The following is a 22,758-nucleotide window of genomic DNA, read 5'->3' on the forward strand; positions in this document are numbered from 1 at the left end:
CAGTATGATTTTTAACTTTGTTTTACAGTTTTACAGATGGGGCAGTAGGAGTTGGGGAAATTTGCTTGAGGACACACAGCTAGAATGGTGTGGAATAGCCAGGATTTGAACATAGGCTGTCTAACTAACGGGTAGGCCCCTAAACTTAAGCATGCATTGTTTTCTTGCTTCTGGCTTGCCTTGTGTTACAAAAAGCATAAAAAAGCAAGGCAAAATCACCTCATATACGCTAAGATGGCTAATATCAGAAAAACAAAAAGTGTTGGCCAGAATATAGAGACAATGGAACCCTTGTACATTGCTGGTCGGAATGTAAAATGGTGCAGTGCTGTGGAAAAGTATATTTCTCAAAGAATTACATATGATTCAGCAATTCCACTTGCAGATATACCCCAAAGAATTGAAAGTAGAGTCTTGAAGAGATATTCTTATACACATGTTCATAGTAACATTATTTATAATTGCCAAAAAGTGGAAGCAACCCAAATGTCCATTGACAGAGGAATAAAGTGTGTTATATACATGCAATTGAATATTATTCAACCTTAAAAAGCAAGGAAATTTGACATATGCTACCATATGGATGGACCTTGAGGACATTATGCTGAGTGAAATAAACCAGTCACCCAAAGACAAATTCTGTATGATTCCATGCATATGAGGCACCAAGAGCAGTTATAGTCTATCTACATAGAGACAGGTGTAAGTGTAGGCTGGAAGTTGCCAGGGGCTGGAGGGAAGGGTGATGTGGTTTTGCTCTGTGTCCTCACCCAAAGCTCATCTCGAATTGTAATTCCCACGTGTCAGGGGAGGGACTGGTGAGAGGTGATTGAATCATGGGGACGGTTCCACCGGGCTGTTCTCATGATAATGAGTGAGTTCTCATGAGAGCTGATGGTTTTGTAAGCGTTTGGCAGTTCCCCCTCTGTTCTCTCTCTCTCCTGCCACCCTGTGAAGAAGGTGTTTGCTTTCCCTTTGCCTTCTGCCGTGATTGTAAATTTCCTGAGGCCTCCCCAGCCATTCGGAACTGTGAGTCAATTAAATCTTTTTTCTTTACAAATTATCCAGTCTCAGATAGTATCTTTATAGCAGCGTGAAAATAGACTAATGCAAGGTGGGAATGGAGAGCTGTTTAATGAGTATGGAGTTTCAGTTTTGCAAGATGAAAAGGGTTCTGGATATGGGTTGCAGACAATCTGAATATACTCATCATTACTGAACTGCACACTTAAAAATCCTTAAGATGGCAAATTTTATGTCATCGTATTTTACAATTAAAAGAATAAACAAAGCTAAATAATGAAAGACAATAGTTGTTATTAATATACTGTGTGCTGTGGATTTGTGTCCCCTCCACAAAATTCATGTTGAAGCCCAAACCCCCAATGTGACTGTATTTAGAGACAGGGCTTATAATGAGGTAATTAAGGTTAAATGAAGTCCCAGGGGTGGGGCCCTGGAACTATAGGATTAGTGTCCTTGTTGAAGAGTCACCAAGAACTCACTTGCTCATTCTCTCCTCTTGTGCACAAAGAAGAGGTCAAGTGAATACACCTCTTGTTTGTGAAGATGGTGAGATGGAGGCGGCCTATGAGCCGGGACAAGGAACTGACCAGGTTGACACCTTGATCATGGACTTCCAGCCTCTGGAACTGTGAACATATAAATGTCTGTTGTTCAAGCTGCCCAGTCTACAGTATTTTGTTATGGCAGCCTGAGCTAACTCATATAGTGCGTGTATATAGTTGTCCTCCCGTATCCACAGTTTCACTTTCCAGTTACCTACAATCAACCGCAGTCCAAAAATATTACACACAATAAGATGTTATGAGACAAGAGAGAGAAAGATCACATTTACGTAACTTTTATCACAGTATGTTGTTATAATTGTTCTATTAGTTGTTAATCACTTACTGTGCCTAATGTATACATTATACTTTATCATACGTATGAACACATAGGAAAAAACATAGTATATACAGGGTTCAGTACCATCCACAGCTTCAGGCATCTACTGGGGATCTTGAAAATATCCCCTGTGGATAAGGGGTACTAGTGTCTATGCACATATTGATATTTTGTACACATACACACACACGTTTGACAAAAGATCAGTATCTACAATATATAAATGGTTTCTACAAATTGATAAGAAACAGACAACAATTTAAAAATTAGGCAAAAGGCCGGGTGCAGTGGCTCATGCCTCTAATCCCAGCACTTTGGGAGGCCAAGGCAGATGGATCACATGAGGTCAGGAGTTTGAGCCAACATGGCAAAGCCCCATCTTGACTAAAAATGCAAAAATTAGCTAGGTGTGGTGGGATCACATGCCTGTAATCCCAGCTACTTGGGAAGCTGAGGCAGGAGAATCACTTGAACCTGGGAGGTGGAAGTTACTGTGAGCTGAGATCGCACCATTGCACTCCAGCCTGGGCCACAGAGTCAGACTCCATTTCAAAAAAAAATAAATAAATTAGGTAGATGATATAACCAGGCAATTCATGGAAAAATAAACTTGAAAGGCTAAAGAACAAATGAGATGAAATAGATGAATGTTTTACTTCATTTTATCAAGGAAATGGAGACTAAAATAACATTTTGTCATTCATTTGGCAAAATCATAAGGTTGTTATTTTGTATTAATAGTGAGGGCTGAGGGACTGGTTACATATCTCCCTCCCCTGCTGGAGTGTAAACAGGTACATCTACTTTGGGCTGTACCTATTTAACAGTAGTTACTCAAATTTTACAAGTATATACCTTCACCCAGGACCGTATTATCATCTGTATCAGCAGAAGTCTCAAAATAAGCTAAATATCCTTTAGTAGAGAAGTAGTTTTCAAAAATGATCATAATGGGCCAGGTGCAGTGGCTCCTGACTATAATCCCAGCATCTCAGGAAGCCGAAGCCGGTGGATGACAGAGGCCAGGAGTTTAAGACCAGCCTAACCAACAGGGCGAATCCCCATCTCTACTAAAAATACAAAAATTAGCTGGGTGGTGGCGCACATCTGTAATCCCAACTACTCAGGTGGCTGAGGCAGGAGAATTGCTTGAACCTGGAAGGTAGAGTCTGCAGTGAGCCAAGGTCATCCCACTGCACTGCAGCCTGGGCAGCAGCCTTTCTAAAAAAAAATAATAGTAATAGGTGGGTGTTGAGCAATGAGAACACATGGACACAGGGAGGGGAGCACTACACACTGGGGTCAGTTGGGGGGAATAGGGGAGGGACAGTCGGGGGTGGGGAGCTGGGGAGAGATAGCAAGGGGAGAGATGCCAGAGGTAGGTGATGGGGAGGAAGGCAGCAAATCACACTGCCATGTGTGTACCTATGCAACAATCTTGCATGTTCTTCACATGTACCCCAAAACCTAAAATGCAATAAAATAAATAAATAGAAAATATATATAATAATAATAATAATAATGAACATCTAATAGAAAGAATGAGGTAAGACTTGGATACTGCAGTGGAAAGATCTCCACAACTTACCATTAAGTGAAAAAATGAAGAGAAGAAGCTATAGAACAGTGTGTATCATACAGTGCTATACAACACAAATAGTATAAAGCTAATTATGTAAAAAGAGAAATAAACACTTCACATTTGTGTGTATGTGAATATAAATGTACAGAAAAAGAATGGAATTTTCCAGGAGAATCGAGCGGGTCTTTAACTTTTCACATATTAATGTTTCACTTCTGTTTGACTAATTTTTAAGCATGTGCCACAGAAAGCATCATGGAATGGTTATATCATAGTTCATTTTGCAACTGTCTTACAGACTGATTGATGAACATTTAGGTGCCTTCCACTTTTTTCAATATGCAGACTGCACCTGTGCCAGTGAGTTTCTCTGAGTTATAAGCTGAGATGTGTAATCACTGAGGCACAGGAAATAGCCCTTATTACTTTTCACATATCCTGCCAGAGAGCCCTCCACTGAGGCTGTTCCGATTTGCATTCCACCAGCAGTGTCTGAGAATTTTATGCTTTATCATTTCATTAGCCCTAGGTATTAACCTTGCATGTCGTTGACCCAGCAGGTGAAAAACGACATCCTAGGTTCTAAATTGCATCTTTCCTTCTAGCAGTAACGTTAAGCATTTTCCCACTGGTTTATTAGTTGTCATTTTCTGTGAACTGCTGTTTCATGTTCTTTGTCCTTTCTGTATTCAGTTATTTGTCATTTTCTTATTGATTTGTTGAAGCTCTTTATATATTATAGTCTCTGATCCTCTGTCTTCCATCTGCTTTTTGTTTTTCAAAAGTTTTCAAAGTTTCTGGCCTTCTTGGGTTATTCTTTTATTTTTTAACACCCTCATCAATGTATAGTTTACATGTCACAAAATTCACCCCGGTGAGGGTACACTCTAATGATACTAGCAAATTTTTAGAGTTGTGCAACCATCTCCACAATCCAGTTTTGAACATTTCCATCATCTAAAAGTTCCCCTGTGCTTACTTGTAGTTAATCCCTGCTCCCACCCACCCCCCAGGCAACCACTGACTTGCCTTCTGTTTCTATAGGTTTGCCTTTTCTAGACACTTTACATAAATGAAATCATACAATATATAGTATTTTGCATTTGGCTCCTTTCACTTAACATACTGTTTTTGAGATTCATTCCACTTTGTTGTATGTATTAGTAATTCATTCTTCCTTTACACTACTGAGTAGTTTTTAGATATTGTATTTTGTTTATTCACCAATTGATGGACTTTTGAGTTGCTGTCATTTTTTGCTATTTTGGATGATAGCTATGTTTATAAATGGCTGTAAACATTTGTGCATGAGTCTTTGTATGGAGATATACATATATATGTGTGTATATGTATACATATAGGTATGTATGTATATTTTAGAGATGGGAGTCTTGCTATGTTGCCAAGCTGGCCTTGAACTCCTAGGTTCAATTGATCTTTCTACCTCAGCATTCTGAGCAGCTGGGAGTACAGGTGCGTACCACTGTGCTCTGCTTTGCTATATATTTTTATTTCTCTTGGGTTGATAACTAGGAGTGGAATTGCTAAGTCATATGGTACTTCTGTGTTTAACTTTTGAAGAAATTGCAAAATTGCTTTTCAAAGTGGCTCTGCCACTTAACATCTCCACCAGCAATGCATAAGCATTCCAATTTCTGCACATTCTCACCAACACTTTGCTCTATATCTTTTTTATGATAGCCATTCTAGCAAGTATAAAGTAGTATCGCATTGTGGTTTTAATTTGCATTTCCTTAGTGACTAGTGACATTAAGTATCTTTTCATGCGCTTATCAACCATTCGTGTATTTTCTTTGGTGATAAGTTTATTAGACTATTATGCCCATTTTTCCCCTCTTTTTTGTTATGGTAAAATATACATAACACAAAAGGTACCATTTCTAAGTGTACAGTGCAGTGGCATTAAGTACGTTTACATTGTTGTGAACTGTCACCATCATCCATCTTCAGAACTTTTCCGTCTTGCCAAGTGAAACTCTATATCCGTAAAACATTGACTCCACCATTCCCCTGCCCAGCCCTGGGGCCACCATTCTACTGTCTGTCTCTGTGGATTAGACTACGCTACTTACTTTATATAAGTTGGAATCCTATAGTGTTTGCCCTTTTGTGTCTGGCTTATTTCATTTAGCATAATGTTTTTAAGGTTCCTATACGTTGTAGAACATGTTAAAATTCCATTCCCTTTTAAACGGAATAAATTTTCCAGTGCATGTATGTATCATACTTTGTTTATCCATTCATTCATCCATGGACATTCAGGCTGTTTCCACCTTTTGGTTATCATGTATAATGCTGCTACGGATATTGTTACACAAGTATCTATTTGAGTCCTTGCTTTCAATTATTTTGGGTACGTATTTTTGCCAGTTTACTTTTATTTTTTGACACCGAGTCTCGCTGTTGCTTAGGCTTGAGTGCAGTGATGTGATCTCTACTCACTGCAACCTCTGCCTCCCAGGCTTAAGCAATTCTGGTGACTCAGCCTCCCAAGTAGCTGGGACCACAGGTGCATGCTACCACATCTGGCTGATTTGTTTTTGTTTTCGAGATGGAGTCTTGCTCTGTTGCGCAGGCTGGAGTGCAGTGACATGATCTCGGCTCACTGCAAACTCTGCCTCCCAGATTCAAGCGATTCTCTTACCTTAGCCTCCTGAGTAGCTAGGATTACAGGTATGCACAAGCATGCCAGGCTAATTTTTGTGTTTTTTGTAGAGATGGGATTTTTGCCATTTTGGCCAAGCTGGTCTCAAACTCCTGATTTCAAATGATCCACCTACCTCAGCCTCCCAAAGTGTTGGGATTATAGGCGTTGCCCTTTTTAAAATTCAATTGTTTGTATTATTGAATTGTAAGAGTTCTTTATATATTCTGGATACCAGTCCCTAATCAGGTATATGCTTTGTAAATATTTTCTCCCAGTCTTCTGAGACTGTCTTCTGATTTTATTAATGATTTCTTTGAAGCACAAAAGTTTTTAATTTTAGGAAAGTCCAATTTATCAATTTTTTCCTTGATGAATTGTGATTATGGTATCATATCTAAGACCTCTTTGCTTAACCTAAGGTCGTAAAGATTTCTCCTATGCTTTCTTCTAGGTGTTCTATGTTCTATAGTTATAGCTCTTAAATTTAAGTCGATGATCCATTTTGAGTTAATTTTCATGTATAATTTGAGGTGAAAATCTAATTTCTTTCTTTCTTTTTCTTTCTTTCTTTCTTTTTTTTTTTTTGCATGTGGATATCCAGTAGTCTCAGTATCATTAGTTTAAAAATCTAAGGCTGGACGCTGTGGCTCACACCTGTAATCCTAGCACCTTGGGAGGCCGAGGTAGGTGGATCACCTGAGGTCAGGAGTTCAAGACCAGCCTGGCCAGCATGGTGAAATCCCATCTTAAAAAAAAAAAGAGGCCGGGCGCGGTGGCTCACGCTTGTAATCCCAGCACTTTGGGAGGCCGAGGCGGGTGGATCACGAGGTCAAGAGATCGAGACCATCCTGGTCAACATGGTGAAACCCTGTCTCTACTAAAACTACAAAACATTAGCTGGGCATGATGGTGTGTGCCTGTAATCCCAGCTACTCAGGAGGCTGAGGCAGGAAAATTGCTTGAACCCAGGAGGTGGATGTTGCGGTGAGCCGAGATCGCGCCATTGCACTCCAGCCTGGGTAACAAGAGCGAAACTCCATCTCAAAAAAAAAAAAAAAAAAAAAAAAAAAAGAAAGAAAAAACGACCCTTTCTCTATTGAATCATCTTGAGAACTTTGTCAAAAATCAATTGACCATACACGATTCCCTTTTAGACTTTCCATTCTGTTCCATCGATCTATGCCTGTCCTTGTAGCAATATCACACAGCCTTGATTACTGTGGCTTATTGTAACTTTTGGAATTGGAGAGTGTGAGTCCTCCAACTTTGTTCTTTTACTGGTTGGGTTCTTTTTTATCTCTCCACCCAGCCTTTTAATGAATGACCTTTTCTGGCTTTGCATGGGATTGAGCATGCACAGGAGGCATGCATATCCACTGAGTCTGCATCTCAACCCAGCCCTCCACACTGTTTCATCTCAAAAATACTTATGGATGTCCAAAAGTCACCATGCCCTCTGCTGGTCACTGGGGATACATGAAAAGAAACGGTCTCTGCCTTTCAGGGAGCTCACAGACTGATGGGGAGGATAAGACCATTGCAAGGACAACTTGAGTGGAATCCCAGATGCTTTAGAGCTGGAAAAAAAGTCCAGGCCAAGGCACGTAGGCTGTGTTCATTTGATAGATGGGAAGACTGCAGCTCAGGGAGGGAGGGGACATGCAGACCAAAATCTCTGGGGCCTTTAAGAAGGGAGAGATGTTTCAGGCACAGTGGCTCATGCCTGTAATTCCGGCACTTTGGGCGGCCAAGGTGGGAGGATCATTTGAGTCCAGGACTTTGAGACCAGCCTGGGCAACGTAGTAAGACCCCTGTCTCTACAAAAAGCCTTTAAAAATTAGCTGGGCATACTAGGGTATGCCTGTGGTCCCAGCTACCCGGGAGGCTGGGGCAGGAGGATTGCTTGAGCCTGGGAGGTTGATGCCATAGTAAACTAAGACAGCACCACTGCACTCCAGCCTGGGTGACAGAGTGAGACCCTGTCTCAGAAAAAAAAAAAAAAAAAGAAGGGAGGGATGTCATCAGGTTGGGGACTCAGAAAAGACTCCTTGGAGGAGGGGGCATTTGGGGGATGGTAGAAAAGGGGCAAAAACCTGGAGTGTGTGTTTGGAGAAGGGTGTGGCATGGCAGGGGCAACAGCAGAAGCATAGGGCTTGGGGACCGGTAAGACAGAGAAGGAAAGCTGAGGCCAGATGGGTGAGGAAGGGATGATGCAATAGGAATTTAGCTTCTCCCTGACTTCAGGTTTTCCAGGATGGCTCTCCCCAAGGCAGGCCTTGCCCTTCACAGAGTCTCCTTCCAGCTCCTGGCAGGATCTGATTATTTCCATTCCTCTGCATTATTAAGCACCCACCATGAGCCGGGCACAGTGCCAGGTGCCAGAGCTAGGACAGTGAACACAGCAGACACAGCCCACAGCCTCATAGGAAGACAAGGATTAAACAAAAGCCACACAGCACAGGCTGCAGGGAGAGGCTGAGAGGCAGAAGGCCACGCTCTCAGGCTCTGGAGCTCCACTGCCTGGTGTGGCCTTTTCCTAGTAAGTGACTGTGGCAGTGTTACTTAACCTCTCTGAACCTCAGTTCAAATGTGGATAATAAGAATCCCCATCTTTCAGGGCTAGCAAAAGGATGGAGTTCACATGTGCAAATAATTGAACACGTGATATTAAAAAGTGTTAGCAGGTGGGGTAGATTTGTGGTGATTCACACCTGTAAGCCCAGTGCTTTGGGAGGCCGAGGTGGGAGCATCGCTTAAGGCCAGACGTTCAAGACCAGCCTGGGTAACATAGCAAGACCCCATCTCTATTAAAAATAAATAAAAAGAAACGTGTTAACTGCTTTCCTACTAGCAAATGTAATTGCAATACATGCTACAAAGAAGGTATGTGCTTGTATCAGAGGGATTTGGCCTATTTGAGGTTCCAGGAAGGCTTCCCTGAGCTAATTGCCTTTAAACGGAGACCCAACAGATGAGGGAGAGAAAGGGTTAGGGACAGTATCCAAGACAAAGGAAACAGCACATACAAAGAGGCTGAAGTTACACACATACCAGCGCCTTTGCCCAGTGGTAGCCAGGCTTTGAAGATGGCCCCAGTGATGCCAGACTCCGGTATTCATGTCCTGGTGTGATCCCCTCCCCTTGAGTATGGCCCGGACCTAGTGACTTGTTTCTAATGAATGGGGTACTGAAACAGGGATGGAAGATCACTTCCGTGATTATGTAACAAAAGATGATGCCTTCTTAATTCAAATATTGGAAGAAAAAAAGAAGGAAGTTGTTTTCCAAATAATTTGGGAAAGGGAGAAATGCCTATTTTATGGAACAATGGAGAGTACTGAGAGAAGTGAAAATTTACAAAGAGGATTTCTACTTTATGGAAACAATCTTCTAGAATGAAAACCTTCATCTGGATTGACTATAGGTTGTCAATGGTATAATTTTTCTGATTATTTATTTATTTATTTTTGAGATGGAGATTTGCTCTTGTTGCCCAGGCTGGAGTGCAATGGCGCAATCTCAGCTCACCCCAACCTCCGCCTCACAGGTTCAAGTGATTCTCCTACCTCAGCCTCCTGAGTAGCTGGGATTACAGGCATGTGCCACCACGCCGGCTAGTTTTTTGTATTTTTAGTAGAGATGGTGTTTCTCCATGTTGGTTGGGCTGGTCTCAAACTCCCAACCTCAGATGATCTGCCCACCTTAGCCTCCCAAAGTGCTGGGATTACAGGTGTAGGCCATTGTGCCCAGCCTATTTTATTTATTTTTGAGGCAGAATCTTGCTCTGTTGCTCAGACTGGAGTGCAGTGGCACAATCTTGGCTCACTGCAACCTCTGCCTCCCCGGTTCAAACAATTCTCCTGCTTCCGCCTCCTAGGTTCAAGTGATTCTCCTGCCTCAACCTCCTGAGTATTTGGGATTACAGGCGCTACCACCATGCCTGGCTAATTTTTCTATTTTTAGTAGAGATGGGAGTTTCACCATGTTGGCCAGGCTGGTCTTGAACTCCTGACCTCAGGTGATCCACTCACTTTGGCCTCCCAAAGTGCTGGGATTACAGGTGTGAGCCACCACACTTAGCCTATTTATTTTATTTTATTTTTTTAATAGAGTAGAGTGCAGTGGCATAATCATAACTTACTGTAGCCTCAACCTCCTGGGCTCAAGCAATTTTCCCACCTCAGCCTTCCAAGTAGCCGAGACTACCGGTGCATACCACCACACCTGGCTACTTTTAAAAATTTTTTGTAGGGACGTGGGTTTCACTATGTTGCCCAGGCTGGTTTCAAACTCCTTGACCTCAAGCGTTCCTCCCGCCTCAGCCTCCCAGAATGCTGGGATTACAGGTGTGAGCCATCGTATCCGGTCTAATTTTTCTGATGTTTTAAAATGAAAAATTTCCTCTTCATTTCCTCCCCATATGGCAGGGAAGAGAAGGGGACAGTATCCTGCCCTGGGCTGCTATCATATTTCTATTTGGGGGCCATGTGATTGAGATCCCATGCCTTGGATGCCTCTTGAAAATTTTAGTATCATCTTTCGCTCAGAATGAACAAATAAAAGGCCATGACTATACAAAATTAGCCGGGCGTGGTGGCGCACGCCTGTAATCCCACCTACTGGGGAGGCTGAGTCAGGAGAATTGCTTGAATCCAGGAGGTGGAGATTGCAGCGAGCCCAGATCTTGCAATTGCACTCCGGCCCGGGCAACAAGAGCAAAACTCTGTCTCAAATAAATAAACATAAAAAAATAAAAGACCATGACTTCTCTTTTGCTCCCACCCTTGCTGCACTCTCTTTGGCCCTCTCGGTGGCTGTCCTGCTGTGAGATGCTCTGTGGAGGGGCCCACATGACTAGGAAGGAAGCCGCAGTACCATAGCCTACAAAGAACCAACTTCTGCCGACAACCACATGAGGGAGCTTGGAAGCAGATCCTGTCCCTGCTGACACTTGAGATGACCGCAGCCCTGGCTGCCACCTAGATTGCTATGAGGCATCCTGAGCCAGAGGGCCTAGATAACCCTTGTCTGCTTCCTGCCCACAGAAACTATGAAATAGTGCATGTGTGTTGTCTTAAGCTGCTAAGTAATTTGTAATGCAGCAAGATAACTAATACACCTCCAAAATGACAGCAGGGGCTATAGAAGGAAGAACAAAGAGCAGATTGATGGTATGTGTGATGGGAGCCACTGAGTCACAGAATCTCCTGGGGAAGAAGGAAACTAACCTCTTCCTGTCCTCCTATTTAATGCTAGAATCTGCTGGCCTTGGCTGTGATAACAGGGAACTATCTCCCAAGCTGTCCCTTCCACTCATAACCAACTCTACTTGCAAGAAAGCCCTTTTTGGCTGGGAGCAGCGGCTCACACCTATAATTCCAACACTTTGGGAGGCTGAAGCGGGATAATTGCTTGAGTCCAGGAGTTCGAGGCCAGCCTGGGCAGCATAGTGAGACCCCATCTCTGCAAAAAAACACACAAAAATTAGCCAAGTATGGTGACACACACCTATAGTGGCAGCTACTCAGGAGGGCTGAAGTGGGAGGATCCCTTAAGCCCAGGAGGTCAAGGCTGCAGTGAGCCATGATCATACCACTGTACTCCAGCCTGGGCAACAGAGCTGAGTCCCTGTCTTTAAAAAAAAGAAAGGAAAGGAAGGAGATGGGAGGAAAGGGGAGAGGAGGGGAGGGGAGGAGAGGGGAGGAGGGGAAAAACCCTTCTACCTGGAGCACAACCTTTATTCCTGTAACCTTACCCCACCCACTGTGATTGTCCTGATTCTGCCCTTAGGGCCACAGAAAGCAAGACTAATTTCCTCTTTTCAGCATGACAGCTCATGTAGGTATGGGTTCAAATCCCAGCTCTGCCACTTAAAAGCTGTGTTACCGTGAACAGATCCCATAACTCTTCAGTGCATCATCTGTAAAATGGAGAAAATAAGAGCATCTGCTTCATAGGGCGGTGTTAGGCTTTAAGTAAGATAAACTCATAGTGTTCTTAGTACAAGTCTTGACTCAGAGCAAGTGCTCAATGTTATTCTCCATGCCTACTACAGCGGATTAGACATGCCTGAAATTCGTTCACTCCTCCCTTCAAGACAGGGGGTCTTGGTTCCCTCCTTTTGAATCTGGGCAGGTTCTGCCACTGCTTGGCCAATAGAACGTGGTTCAAGTGACCTGTGCTAGTTTCAGGGTCCAGGGCTTAAAAGACTTGCAGCTACCCCTGTCATCTCTTGCGACGCTCACCTATGTGACCTGAGCCTAACTGCCCTGAGGCCAACCATGCTGAAGAAGCCACATGTGGAGCTCTGGTCAACAGTTCCAGCTGAACCCAGCCTCCAGCCATCCCTACCCAAGTGCCAAACGTGGGGATGAAGCCGTCTTAGATTCTCCAGACCAGCCCATCCACCAACTGAGCAGCACCAAGTGACTTCAGCTAATGTCACATGAAACAAAAGAATCGTCCAAATGAGCGCTGCTCCAACCCCTGACCCACAAACCCAGGAAAGACAATAAAATGGTGGTTGTTTGAAGCTGCTAAATTGTGAGTGATTTGTTGCATAGCTGTAGATAACTGGGGAAACCATTGTCAAATATTTGAAGGTAACTGTTCGCTTCCACATTGAAACTACCTCTCTCAGCTGATGCTCACATGATAGGGTTTTGGGCCTTAGGACCCCCGTGATCAGCTGTCTTCTGGACAACTGAGCCCAACAATGAACATAGCCCTCAGGGCAGGGGGGTCTGCTCAACTGCGCCAGTTAGGACTCCATCTAGAATAATTTAAGCAAAAAAGAAATGATTGGCTTCAGGCATGGCTGGATCCAGGTGTTCCAAGATATTGTCAGGCTCCATTTCCTTTGTGATTATTTTATTTTTGGGCCTTCTCACAGAGCCAAAAAGCTTTAGAAACTCAATCAGCTTCACATCCTCTCAGGTTCAAGTCCAGATGGAAAGAGTATCTGCCATTCTCCCAACATTCCCAGCAAAAGTATCCCTGATTCTCTTTGGTTTATGACTGTGTGCCCCAATCAGAGGCAATCACTGTGACTAAGTAGGTGGAATGGCCTAGGAGTTCACAGATGGGACCTACTCCATCAAAACCACATGGACTGGGAATAAAGAGAGGCGATTCTTCAAAGAAAAACCAAGGATATCATCACAGGGGAAGGATGAGTGGATGGCTGGGCAGCAGACCCATGCATATCCACCTCTGCAGTTAAAAGGTGAATGAAAAGCATAACCTCTCTCATTCTACATGGGCCACTTCTCTTAATGCAGCCCAGGGCCACATCGTCATCTCACATTGATGACTCACACCAGATATTCAGGGGATGTTTTTCCTTATCCAATGTTGCTCGGTTTTACTCCCTCATCCCCTGCCAAGTCAAAGATGCAAATGTGCAAGTGGGTCCTCCCTCTTCTCTGCCCCAAGCACAGTGCAGTGGCTCACACCTGTAATCCTAGCACTTTGGGACGCCGGGGTGAGTGGATCACCTGAGGTCAGGAGTTCGAGACCAGCCTGGCCAACATGGTAAAATCCCATCTCTACTAAAAATAGAAAAATTAGCCAGGTGTGGTGGTGGTGCATGTAATCCCAAATACTCAAGATGCTGAGGCAGGAGAATCACTTGAACCCGGGAGACGCAGGTTGCAGTGAGCCAAGATTGTGTCACTGCACTCCAGCCTGGGCAACAGGGCGAACCTCTGCCTCAAAAATAAGTAAAATAGGCTGGGCATGGTGGCCCACACCTGTGAGGCTTCTGGGGGCATGGAGATGAACAGACTAGGCCTGTGGACTGCTCCACCTTCCCTGAATCATTATCCCTCCCTCCCCTCATACAGTCAAAGTGATTCAAAGGAGACAGCTCAGGCCCAGAGCAAGTTTTACCGCCAATATGGCTGGCACAAACCCAGGGCTAGAACCAATGCTTTTGAGGGCAAAATTAGCCCTTCTGTTTCTTCACAGAATTGGATTGTTTGCCTTGAGTGGATAGGTGACCATCTGAGTTATTAGCAAACAGGGATTTGGTATATATTGTGTGTATACATAAACAACAACAAAAAAAATCAGTCCACTGCCCAGAGAGCTCTCATCCACGGGGCCGCCAGACACCATGAGATTTCAAAGAGGTTGGCTTTAAAATCAGAGGATATTTGGATATAAATTCTAGCACAACCCAGTCATTTGATAGATGTGTAAACCAGGGTTCAGAAGAGTCCAGGCATGTAATTGCCCCACGGTCACTGAGCAAGTGAGTGGCAGAGTGATCACTGGAATTTAGCGCATCTGAGAGCTCACCCCTCCTGCCCTGTTTGGTATTTTTACTTAAGTGGGCACACAGGTTCCAGGGTGGCGAAGAGTTGTTTGTTTTCATTTTGTAATCGGCCTTCATACAAGGTGGGGGCTGGGAAGCGAGGAACAGTCCAGGGCATTACCCCCATTAATTCATTTAACAAATATTTATTAAGCGTCGACTGCAAACGTGGCCCTGTGCTGGGAGATGAAGACACAATTCCAGAGCAGGGGGGCAATGACTGCCCTTGGAATTTCCAGTGATCATGGGTTGGTGAGGAAGAGCAGAGACACCAATCCAAGAGTCACGGCAGTTCATACATTCCACAGGCCGGGAAAGTGCCAGCAGGGGAAAGAACAGGCTGTTTACTAGCACCTTCCACAGGCAGCCACGGGCATGGGGCCCAGGACAGGGTCCCCAGAGGAAGTGATGGTTCATCTGAGCTTACAGTAAGAGCTGCAAGGACAGGCTGTCCTCCCCCGCCCACCACCTCACTAAACTCCCACGACAGCAACTTGTACTCCCTCAGCCTTCCAGGAAGCTTCCAGTAACCACTTCCTGACTCCTAGCATGACACACTTCGGGCAGTCCGAGGCTGGTGACCTAAGACGGTAGCACAGCGCCAGACGCATGCAGGCAGGGAAACAGGATGTGCCTCTCCAGACAAGCATGTGGACGCCACCTGGGCTCTCCCCCTCAGCCTCCGCAGGGAAAGAACATTCCTGTGGGGTTTTCCCCTTCCAAATGTCTCAGAGCCCTTCCAGCTAGCTCCTGCTCGTTCCTTCCTCCTCAAGCTAGAACACAAATCCTTCCCTTCCCTGCCTGGCAAACATTTTCTTACCCTCAGACCCCAGGCAACGGCCCACCTTCTCCCAGGCTGGACAGGGTCTCCTCTTCTCTGTTCCCCCAGCCCCTGAGCTTCCTGGGACCAAGCTTGTGGCTTCTCGCCCTTATCCTCCCTCCTTGGTGTCTCTATGTTAGAGGGCCGTCAGCATCTGCGGGGGCTTGGTGGCGGTCACTGCACTCTGCCACTCGCTAGTTGTGTGACCCTGGACAAGTAACTTCTCTGCGTCTGCAGTTTCTCCTCTCTGCAGTGAGAATACTGGAGAGTCCTTATCTTACGGGTTGTTACAAGATTAAGTGACATCTCACACACGACACACTTTCTACAGTCCCTGTTGCACGCTAAAGCACTCAACATGCAACGGATATGTCACCAGTAACCACCCCATGGGTTTACTATGATGCTGCACAATTAATTATTAAGCCTTGACTGCCACAGAGTTGTAACCTGTGTGCACTTTGAACCGGTTTACCGTGCAAACAGCATTCCCAAGTCTCGCTTTCACCTGCGCCCTAGCGGCTCAGCTTCAAAAGTACAGGACAGGGGGGGAGGGCAGCTGTACACAAGGCGGAGGGCAAGGGGCAGGGTGCTGGGCGCGCGGCGTGGGCACCCGGCACCGGGAACACTACGTCTTCTCGCTGCACCCAGCCCGGGGCGCACGTGGGCCGGCTTCCGGGAACTGACCGGCCGCGGCCCGTGTGCAGAGCCGGTGCGCCCGGCCCCCTGAGCGCAGTTTCACGCGGAGCAGCGAGTGACTCAGCAGCGCTGGGCGGGTGCAGGCCAGGGCGGGGATTTTGCACTCGCCCCGGCTCTTTCCAACTATAAACACAGCTCGCGGCGCTCAGCCCCACCACGCCTCCTCCAAGTCCCAGCGAGTTCTCGTGCAGCCGTGTCCCGACTCCAGCCGCCTCTTCAGCTCGCCATGGACCCCAACTGCTCCTGCACCGCCGGTAAGGGGCTGGGGATGCCCTGTAGCGCCAGAAAAGCAATTTCTGATCCCGTTTTCTTTCTCTGATCACTCAATTTCAGGGCAGGAATTGCTCCTTCCCAAAGCGTTTTGGGGTGTCTTTTTCCCTATTCTAGGTGGTTCGGAGCCCCCTTTTTACCGTTAAGGAGATCTGAGTTAATGGCTTGCTCAAGTTACCAGGAATTGGTTGTGGACAGAGAAACTCGGCCCCGGGCTCCTAGCACGCCGTCCCGCCTTCAGGTATCCAGGGACCGTTCTCACCTCTGTCTTCTCTCCTTTCAGGTGACTCCTGCACCTGCGCCGGCTCCTGCAAGTGCAAAGAGTGCAAATGCACCTCCTGCAAGAAAAGTAAGTGGGATCCTCTCTTTCCTCTACCCCCTCACTGTCCTCCAGCCTGTCCCCAGCCCTCTACATCATCCTCAGGGGAAGTAAAGCAGTCTGAGGATGCCCCATTGCATGGAAGTTGTTGCCTCCTCAGTGATTCTTACTAGGGAGAGCAGGAATCCTTCCCTGTGTCCCTAGTACTCATCTCTGCTACCTCCTCTCTGTCCCCAGGCTGCTGCTCCTGCTGCCCTGTGGGCTGTGCCAAGTGTGCCCAGGGCTGCATCTGCAAAGGGGCATCGGACAAGTGCAGCTGCTGCGCCTGAAGCCAGGACAGCCCTGCTCCCATATGTAAATAACATGACCTCTACAAACCTGGATTTTTTTTTTATTTACAACCCTGACCCGTTTGCTACATTCCTTTTGCTATGAAATAATGTGAGTGATAATAAAAGAGCTTTGACTTGATTCTGCCTCTGGTTTCCTTTATATGCCTTAAAAATAAGGGACTGGGGTGAGGGGTTGAACTAGGAGGGCAGAGACCTGGCCTATGGATGGAAGTGTGAGCTGCTAAGAAACAGTGTATTCTGGCAAGCCAGGCTACCACACTGAGTTTCATCTTCTGTAAAACTGAATGGTGTTGTGCCAGATCATATGGGGGCAGGAGGGACACATACACGATCAGTTTCAGTGTCATGTCAAATGTGGCACAGAAACTTTGCCATTCCTCATTTTTGCTTTCTGATTTCCCTGCCCAACTTCAGTTATTTATGGGATTTTAGACTTGAAAGTGACTCCAAGGGGTGATATCCAACTCCCCAGTGGCTAGAATCTGACATTGGATTTCCAAAACTCCCTGCGGTGAATGACCAGTTTTGTTTTGTTTTCCATTAGTCATAGACCTAAATTCTGGTAAAATAATGAGTTAACAAGAAAATGACACAACGACCATTTTTTAGATTCAACAGGAAAATTTCAATAAATATTCAAAGAACAAACTACATAGGAAAAATAAAAGAATTAACCAGCACTACACATGTGTCTAGGGGTTTCCAGGTTTGCGTCCTGGAAACAGCTCTGAGACTGGCCTGAGTGTATGGCTGGCACACCCTGAGCAGGACTGATCCAGACATCCCCACAAGGAACCATCAGGCTTGGCCTGCCCAGTGTCACTGATGACACTCGCAGACCCCTGAGAGCTCCTTGTCGGGCCTTGGTTCTGAATCTTTGTGAGTTCCTCCCAAGGTCAGGCTGAATTTACTCCTCTCAAATTTCAGCCGTTGGCTACTTAAACCAGCAAAATAGCTGGGGATGTGACGGGAAATGCCCAGCATGTTCCCAGCAAGATGAAGTGTGTGTGATCGTGGGTGGCAGATGAAGTTCTTCCTGTTTGTCCACAACTGGGGTGATGGCATTCAGCAGTTTGGAGAGTGTGGTGGCACTCATTAGAAAGGAGTGAAGCTCTGAGAGACTTGTAATTAAAGCCAACGTTAGTCCCCCTGGCTATGTGGAGGGAATGTTATTTGATGTTCAGTCAAAGAGGATGATGAGTCACTTGGCCCAGGAATCAGGAGCATACTTGCCTGAAGCTGCTCCGTATAGAGTTTTAAAGGCAGCCTGTGCCAAGGGCTTGGGTTTTCATGTCAGGCAGTGCCTAGCTCACAGCCCACTTCACCACTTACTGGCTGTGTGGCCTGGGCAAGTCACTCAACCTCTCTGAGCCTCCATGGCCTCATCCGTAGAAAGAAGATGGTATCCCTGTTTATGGATTAAATGAGATATTGGCCTGGCTCCTGGGTAGGGTTTAATGACCATTAGGATCACTCTGTTTACATGGACGTTCTTGGAGACAGAATCTCTCTTGATAAGCTCTTGGTGAAAAACGGGTCTGGGAAGAATTACTCCAGGTGGGAGGCTGGGGAGTGGAGTAAAGCCTTCCTGACTGTGTACCAGGGGAGGATGGATGACCTTCTACACAAAGTCTTCGGGGATTAAGATGCTGCCACAGCATTTGAACAAACATAAGAACCATTCTAATTCTTCCTGTCATCTGAATACCCCATGAGCCAGTCAAAAGTGAATGTGCAGGAACAAAAGTGATTATGTCACCTTCCAGAGTGGTTAAGCAACCTGCCCAAGGTCACACAGCTTAGAAGTCAGAGGTCAGAACCTCCATTACAGCTGGCCTCTTGTCTTGGCTACAGCTGGCAGATCATGTTGTCAGTCGGTGCTAAGCCCTGCCTCTCAGAGTTCAGAGCTGGGTCAGTCCTTGGTCAGTTAGCCCAATTGTGTCCCTGGCTTGAGAGGTGGCATACTGAAACTGAGGGGTCACAGAGCTACACAGGGGGCATGACTGCCAGCTCAGTGCCCTTGCTACTGCTGTGTCTGTGCCAGATGTTCAGTGTCCTTGTTTTTCACAGAATTACAGGTGTGAGCCACGCGGCCCAGCCCTTGTTTAAAATATTTCTGGCCATAGAGAAGTGTTGTTGACATACCTGGGCCAGAGAACGCTTTATCACGGACACTTCCCTTGAAGATGCTGGCTGGATTTAAATCAGTGCACAACTTTTCATCTCTTGATGACTAGCCAGTTACTTGAACTCATTCTTTGTAAATTTTCTCTGACTAGCAAAACCAGTTCATAAACAGTATTTCCATTTAGGATGCTGTGAGGATTCAAAGAATGAAAGTGTTTGAAAAGGGACTAGTGGTGGGGCATGGTGGCTCCTGCCTGTAATCCCAGCCCTTTGGGAGGCTGACGTGGGCAGATCATGAGGTCAGGAGTTCAAGATCAGCCTGGCCAACATGGCCTAACCCCGTCTCTACTGAAAAACACAAAACTATTAGCCAGGCGTCGTTGGTGGCACCTGTAATCCCAGCTACTCAGGCGGCGGCTGAGGCAGGAGAATCTCTTGAACTGGGAGGCAGAGGCTGCAGTTAGCCGAGATCACGCCATTGCACTCCAGCCTGGGCAACAGAGCCAGATATTGCCTTAAAAAAAAAAAAAAAGGACTTGTATAGATTTAAGGTTATGCAATAATCAGGTATAATGAAGAGAAGTAACTGGATGTCTTTTAAAAAAAATTTTTTTAGAGACATTGACTCTCTGTCTTGTCCAGGCGTGATTCAAACTCCTGGACTCAACTGATCCTCCCGCCTCAGCCTCCTAAGTAGCTGGAACTGCAGCTTCCCACCACCTCTCCCATCTTGCTTTCTAATTTAAAGCAGGGTCTGCGTATCACCTTAAGTCATCTCTCCTTGGGGACATCTCACATGTCCAGAACTGCCATTCCGTGGTGGGGCCGCCCTAAGGCTGTGGGGAGCGTGGAGGCTTATGTGCAAAGGAGGACCTGGACAAATGCGCCCCCATATCCTCTCAGGTGAGGAGAATGGACTGGAGAGAGAGGCCGACCTGGACGGAGGAGCGAGTCCGAGGTACCTAGGTGTGGACGGGGACAGGCATGGCAGGGAACGAGGAGAAAAGAAAGCCACATTGCTGGCAGTTGCTCTGCACACAACTGGCTCGCAACCGCACCCTCCCCTCTCTGCACTCAGCAGACCCGGGGACTGAGGCAGGAGGCTGCACATGGACTCCGGGACAGGCCGAGCGGAAAACCGTGGGGAGACGAGTGGGGTGGACACGACCGCGACGCCAAGGCTGGGTTCCCGGATCGCGCGGGAAGGGGGGGCGGGGGAAGGCAACCTCAGGGAAACTGGGAAAGGCTGCCGGGATCTCGGGGACACCGCGTACCGCCGGGCGCACAGCCCCTCCCGCGCGAGCGAGCGCCAAAGGTGCCGCTGTGTGCACCAAGCAGAGCTCAGGGGATTGTGCGCCCAGCCCCTCAGCTGCGCACAGCACAGCCCGGGACCGCGGGCCACTGGAACTCTGCGGAGCGGGTGCAAGCGCGGGGCGGGGCCTCTGCGCCCGGTCCCTGCCCGAACTCTAAAAGCGGCGGCGGCTGTTGGGCCCCACTACGCCTTACAGGTGCCTCAGAGCCTCTTGACTTCTCGCTTGGGATCTCCAGCCTCACCGCAGCTCGAAATGGACGCTAACTGCTCCTGCGCCACTGGTAAGGGAAGCCCGGCTCTGCGCCTTGGGATCCCCATTTCCGAGGCCCAGGACAGAGGATCTCTGGGTTTCAGGAGGTCGCTTTTTTTTTCGGGGAGGGGTTTGGGGGGAGGGCGCCGGGAGGGAGTCCTGCTCCGCCTCCGGGTTGAAGCAATTCTCTGGGCTCAGCCTCCTGAGTAGCTGGGATTACAGGCGCATGCCACCACGCCCGCCTAATTTTTGTATATTTGGTAGAGGACGGGCTTCACCGTGTTGGTCAGGCTGGTCTCGCTCTCCTGATCTCGTGATCCGCCCGCCACGGCACTCCCAAAGGTGGATTACAGGCGTAAGCCACCACGCCCAGCCTGGAGGTCATATTTGGAGTTCTGAGAGGAAGGGGATTCCTTTACTTCTTTAGGTGTTTTCTTCCTGATCACACCCCTGAGAGCATTGCCCTCCTCCCTGGGCCTCTAAGTAAGAGTTCAGGATACTGAGGCTCAAGGCTGTCCTGCTGCAAATCACCCAGTTGGTCAGGGGACTGCTGGCTGGTCCCCAATGCTCTGTCCAGGCTCTGAGCAATCACGGTGGATGGGGGCTGGAGACATTGAACCCTCAGGGTTCAGGACAGAAGGTTCTGGCTCTCAATCTCAGTATTCCTGGGTTGTGTGTGCACCTGGGACCTTCCTGGTGGGGTAAAACAGGAGAGTGCTTCCCCTTCCCAGCGTGAGTGGAGAGGACATGGGGCTTCTGTTCCTCTGTCCTGAGTGGGAAAGGAGCTCTGAGGGCTGGCCCTGCACAGAGGAGGCGACACTGGAGACTCATTGACTCACTGCTTCTGCATCTCACTCACTGCCCACTGCCTTTTCTCTTCCTTGCAGGTGGCTCCTGCATGTGCACCAGCTCCTGCAAGTGCAAAGAGTGCAAATGCACCTCCTGCAAGAAGAGTGAGTGTGAGGCCATCTCCAGGAATCTGGGGCTGTGGCTAAGGTTGGGAGGGAGCCCGAGGCTGGCCCTGAGTGCATCCTTTTGAGGAACTGGGCTTTCTTTGTCCTTGTTGGCCGTGTCATTTTCTCTCCATGCTTTGTGCCCTGAGTTGAGACAGAACAGCAAATATTTTTTCTGTTGCGACACAGACCCCAACTGTACCACCCATGGTTTCAGAACAGAATTGCAGTAAGCTAAAAAAGCATCCTCTGGGTCTGGGGTCTGAGCTGGAGCCAGGCTTGCTATTGGGGCAGGGAGGTGCCTGGTCAAGTCTACTGCCACCTCTCACTCTCCCCCTCTTCCCCAGGCTGCTGCTCCTGCTGCCCTGTGGGCTGTGCCAAGTGTGCCCAGGGCTGCATCTGCAAAGGGGCATCGGAGAAGTGCAGCTGCTGCACCTGATGTGGGGACAGCTCTGCTCCCAGATGCAAACCAACCTGCACAAACCTGGATTTTTAAAAATACAAACCTGAATCGTTTGCTGCATTTTCTTTTTCTATTAAATATGTGAATGACAATAAAACAATTTTGACTTGAATCTTACTCTGGTCTTCTTTGTGTGGCCTTGGCAAAAATGGACTGTGGTGGGAGTTGGACAGGGAGTTTAGAGACCAGGCTCTGGGTGGAAATGTGAGCCACTAACAATGTGAACAGCTTCAGGAAGCCAGGCTACCTCACTGAGTCTACACTGCTGTAAAGTGGCATTGCACTGTGCCATACCACATGGGTGGGGGCCATACATGGCCGCTTCCAGTCTCATGTTAAATGTGGCACAGAAACTTCATCCCTGATTTTTGTTTTCTGATTTTCCTGCCCAACTTCGATCCACATTGGATTTTAGGCTCTAAAGTGTCTACAGTGCTGGAACCCAACTCCTCAGTTCCTTGAATCCTACATGGGTGCTATGATTCAGATGTTTTGTCACTGCCAAATCTCATGTTGAAATGTGACCTCAATATTGGGTCTAGAGGGAGGTTTTGGGATGATGAGGAGTGATCCCTAAAGAATGGCTTGGTGCCATCCCATGGCGAAGAGGGTTCTTCCTCTGGTAGGTCACTCTGCAGCTGGTGGTTTAAAAGAGCCAAGCACCGTCCCCTTCTCTCTCTTGCTCCCTGTCTCTCCATGTGATGTGCCTTCTCTCCT

The 22,758-nt window shown here is 47.1% G+C and overlaps 2 protein-coding genes across 2 annotated transcripts; both read left to right on the plus strand.

Moving 5' to 3' along the window:
* Nucleotides 1-16,003: 16,003 nt before the first annotated feature.
* On the plus strand, nt 16,004-17,054 carry LOC116555423 (metallothionein-2). Its single transcript, XM_032283930.1, has 3 exons — nt 16,004-16,248; nt 16,548-16,613; nt 16,821-17,054. The coding sequence occupies exons 1-3, from the start codon at nt 16,221-16,223 to the stop codon at nt 16,910-16,912; spliced, it is 186 nt and encodes a 61-aa protein (XP_032139821.1). The 5' UTR covers nt 16,004-16,220; the 3' UTR covers nt 16,913-17,054.
* Nucleotides 17,055-20,455: 3,401 nt separating this feature from the next.
* On the plus strand, nt 20,456-22,153 carry LOC116555419 (metallothionein-1L-like). Its single transcript, XM_032283924.1, has 3 exons — nt 20,456-20,656; nt 21,513-21,578; nt 21,926-22,153. Exons 1-3 carry the CDS (start codon nt 20,629-20,631, stop codon nt 22,015-22,017), a joined length of 186 nt encoding a protein of 61 aa, XP_032139815.1. The 5' UTR covers nt 20,456-20,628; the 3' UTR covers nt 22,018-22,153.
* The last annotated feature ends 605 nt before the right edge of the window (nt 22,154-22,758 follow it).

The sequence above is a fragment of the Sapajus apella genome, unplaced genomic scaffold, assembly GCF_009761245.1.
Source record: "Sapajus apella isolate SASKATOON/1434 unplaced genomic scaffold, GSC_monkey_1.0 scaffold15, whole genome shotgun sequence".
Lineage (NCBI taxonomy): Eukaryota > Metazoa > Chordata > Mammalia > Primates > Cebidae > Sapajus > Sapajus apella.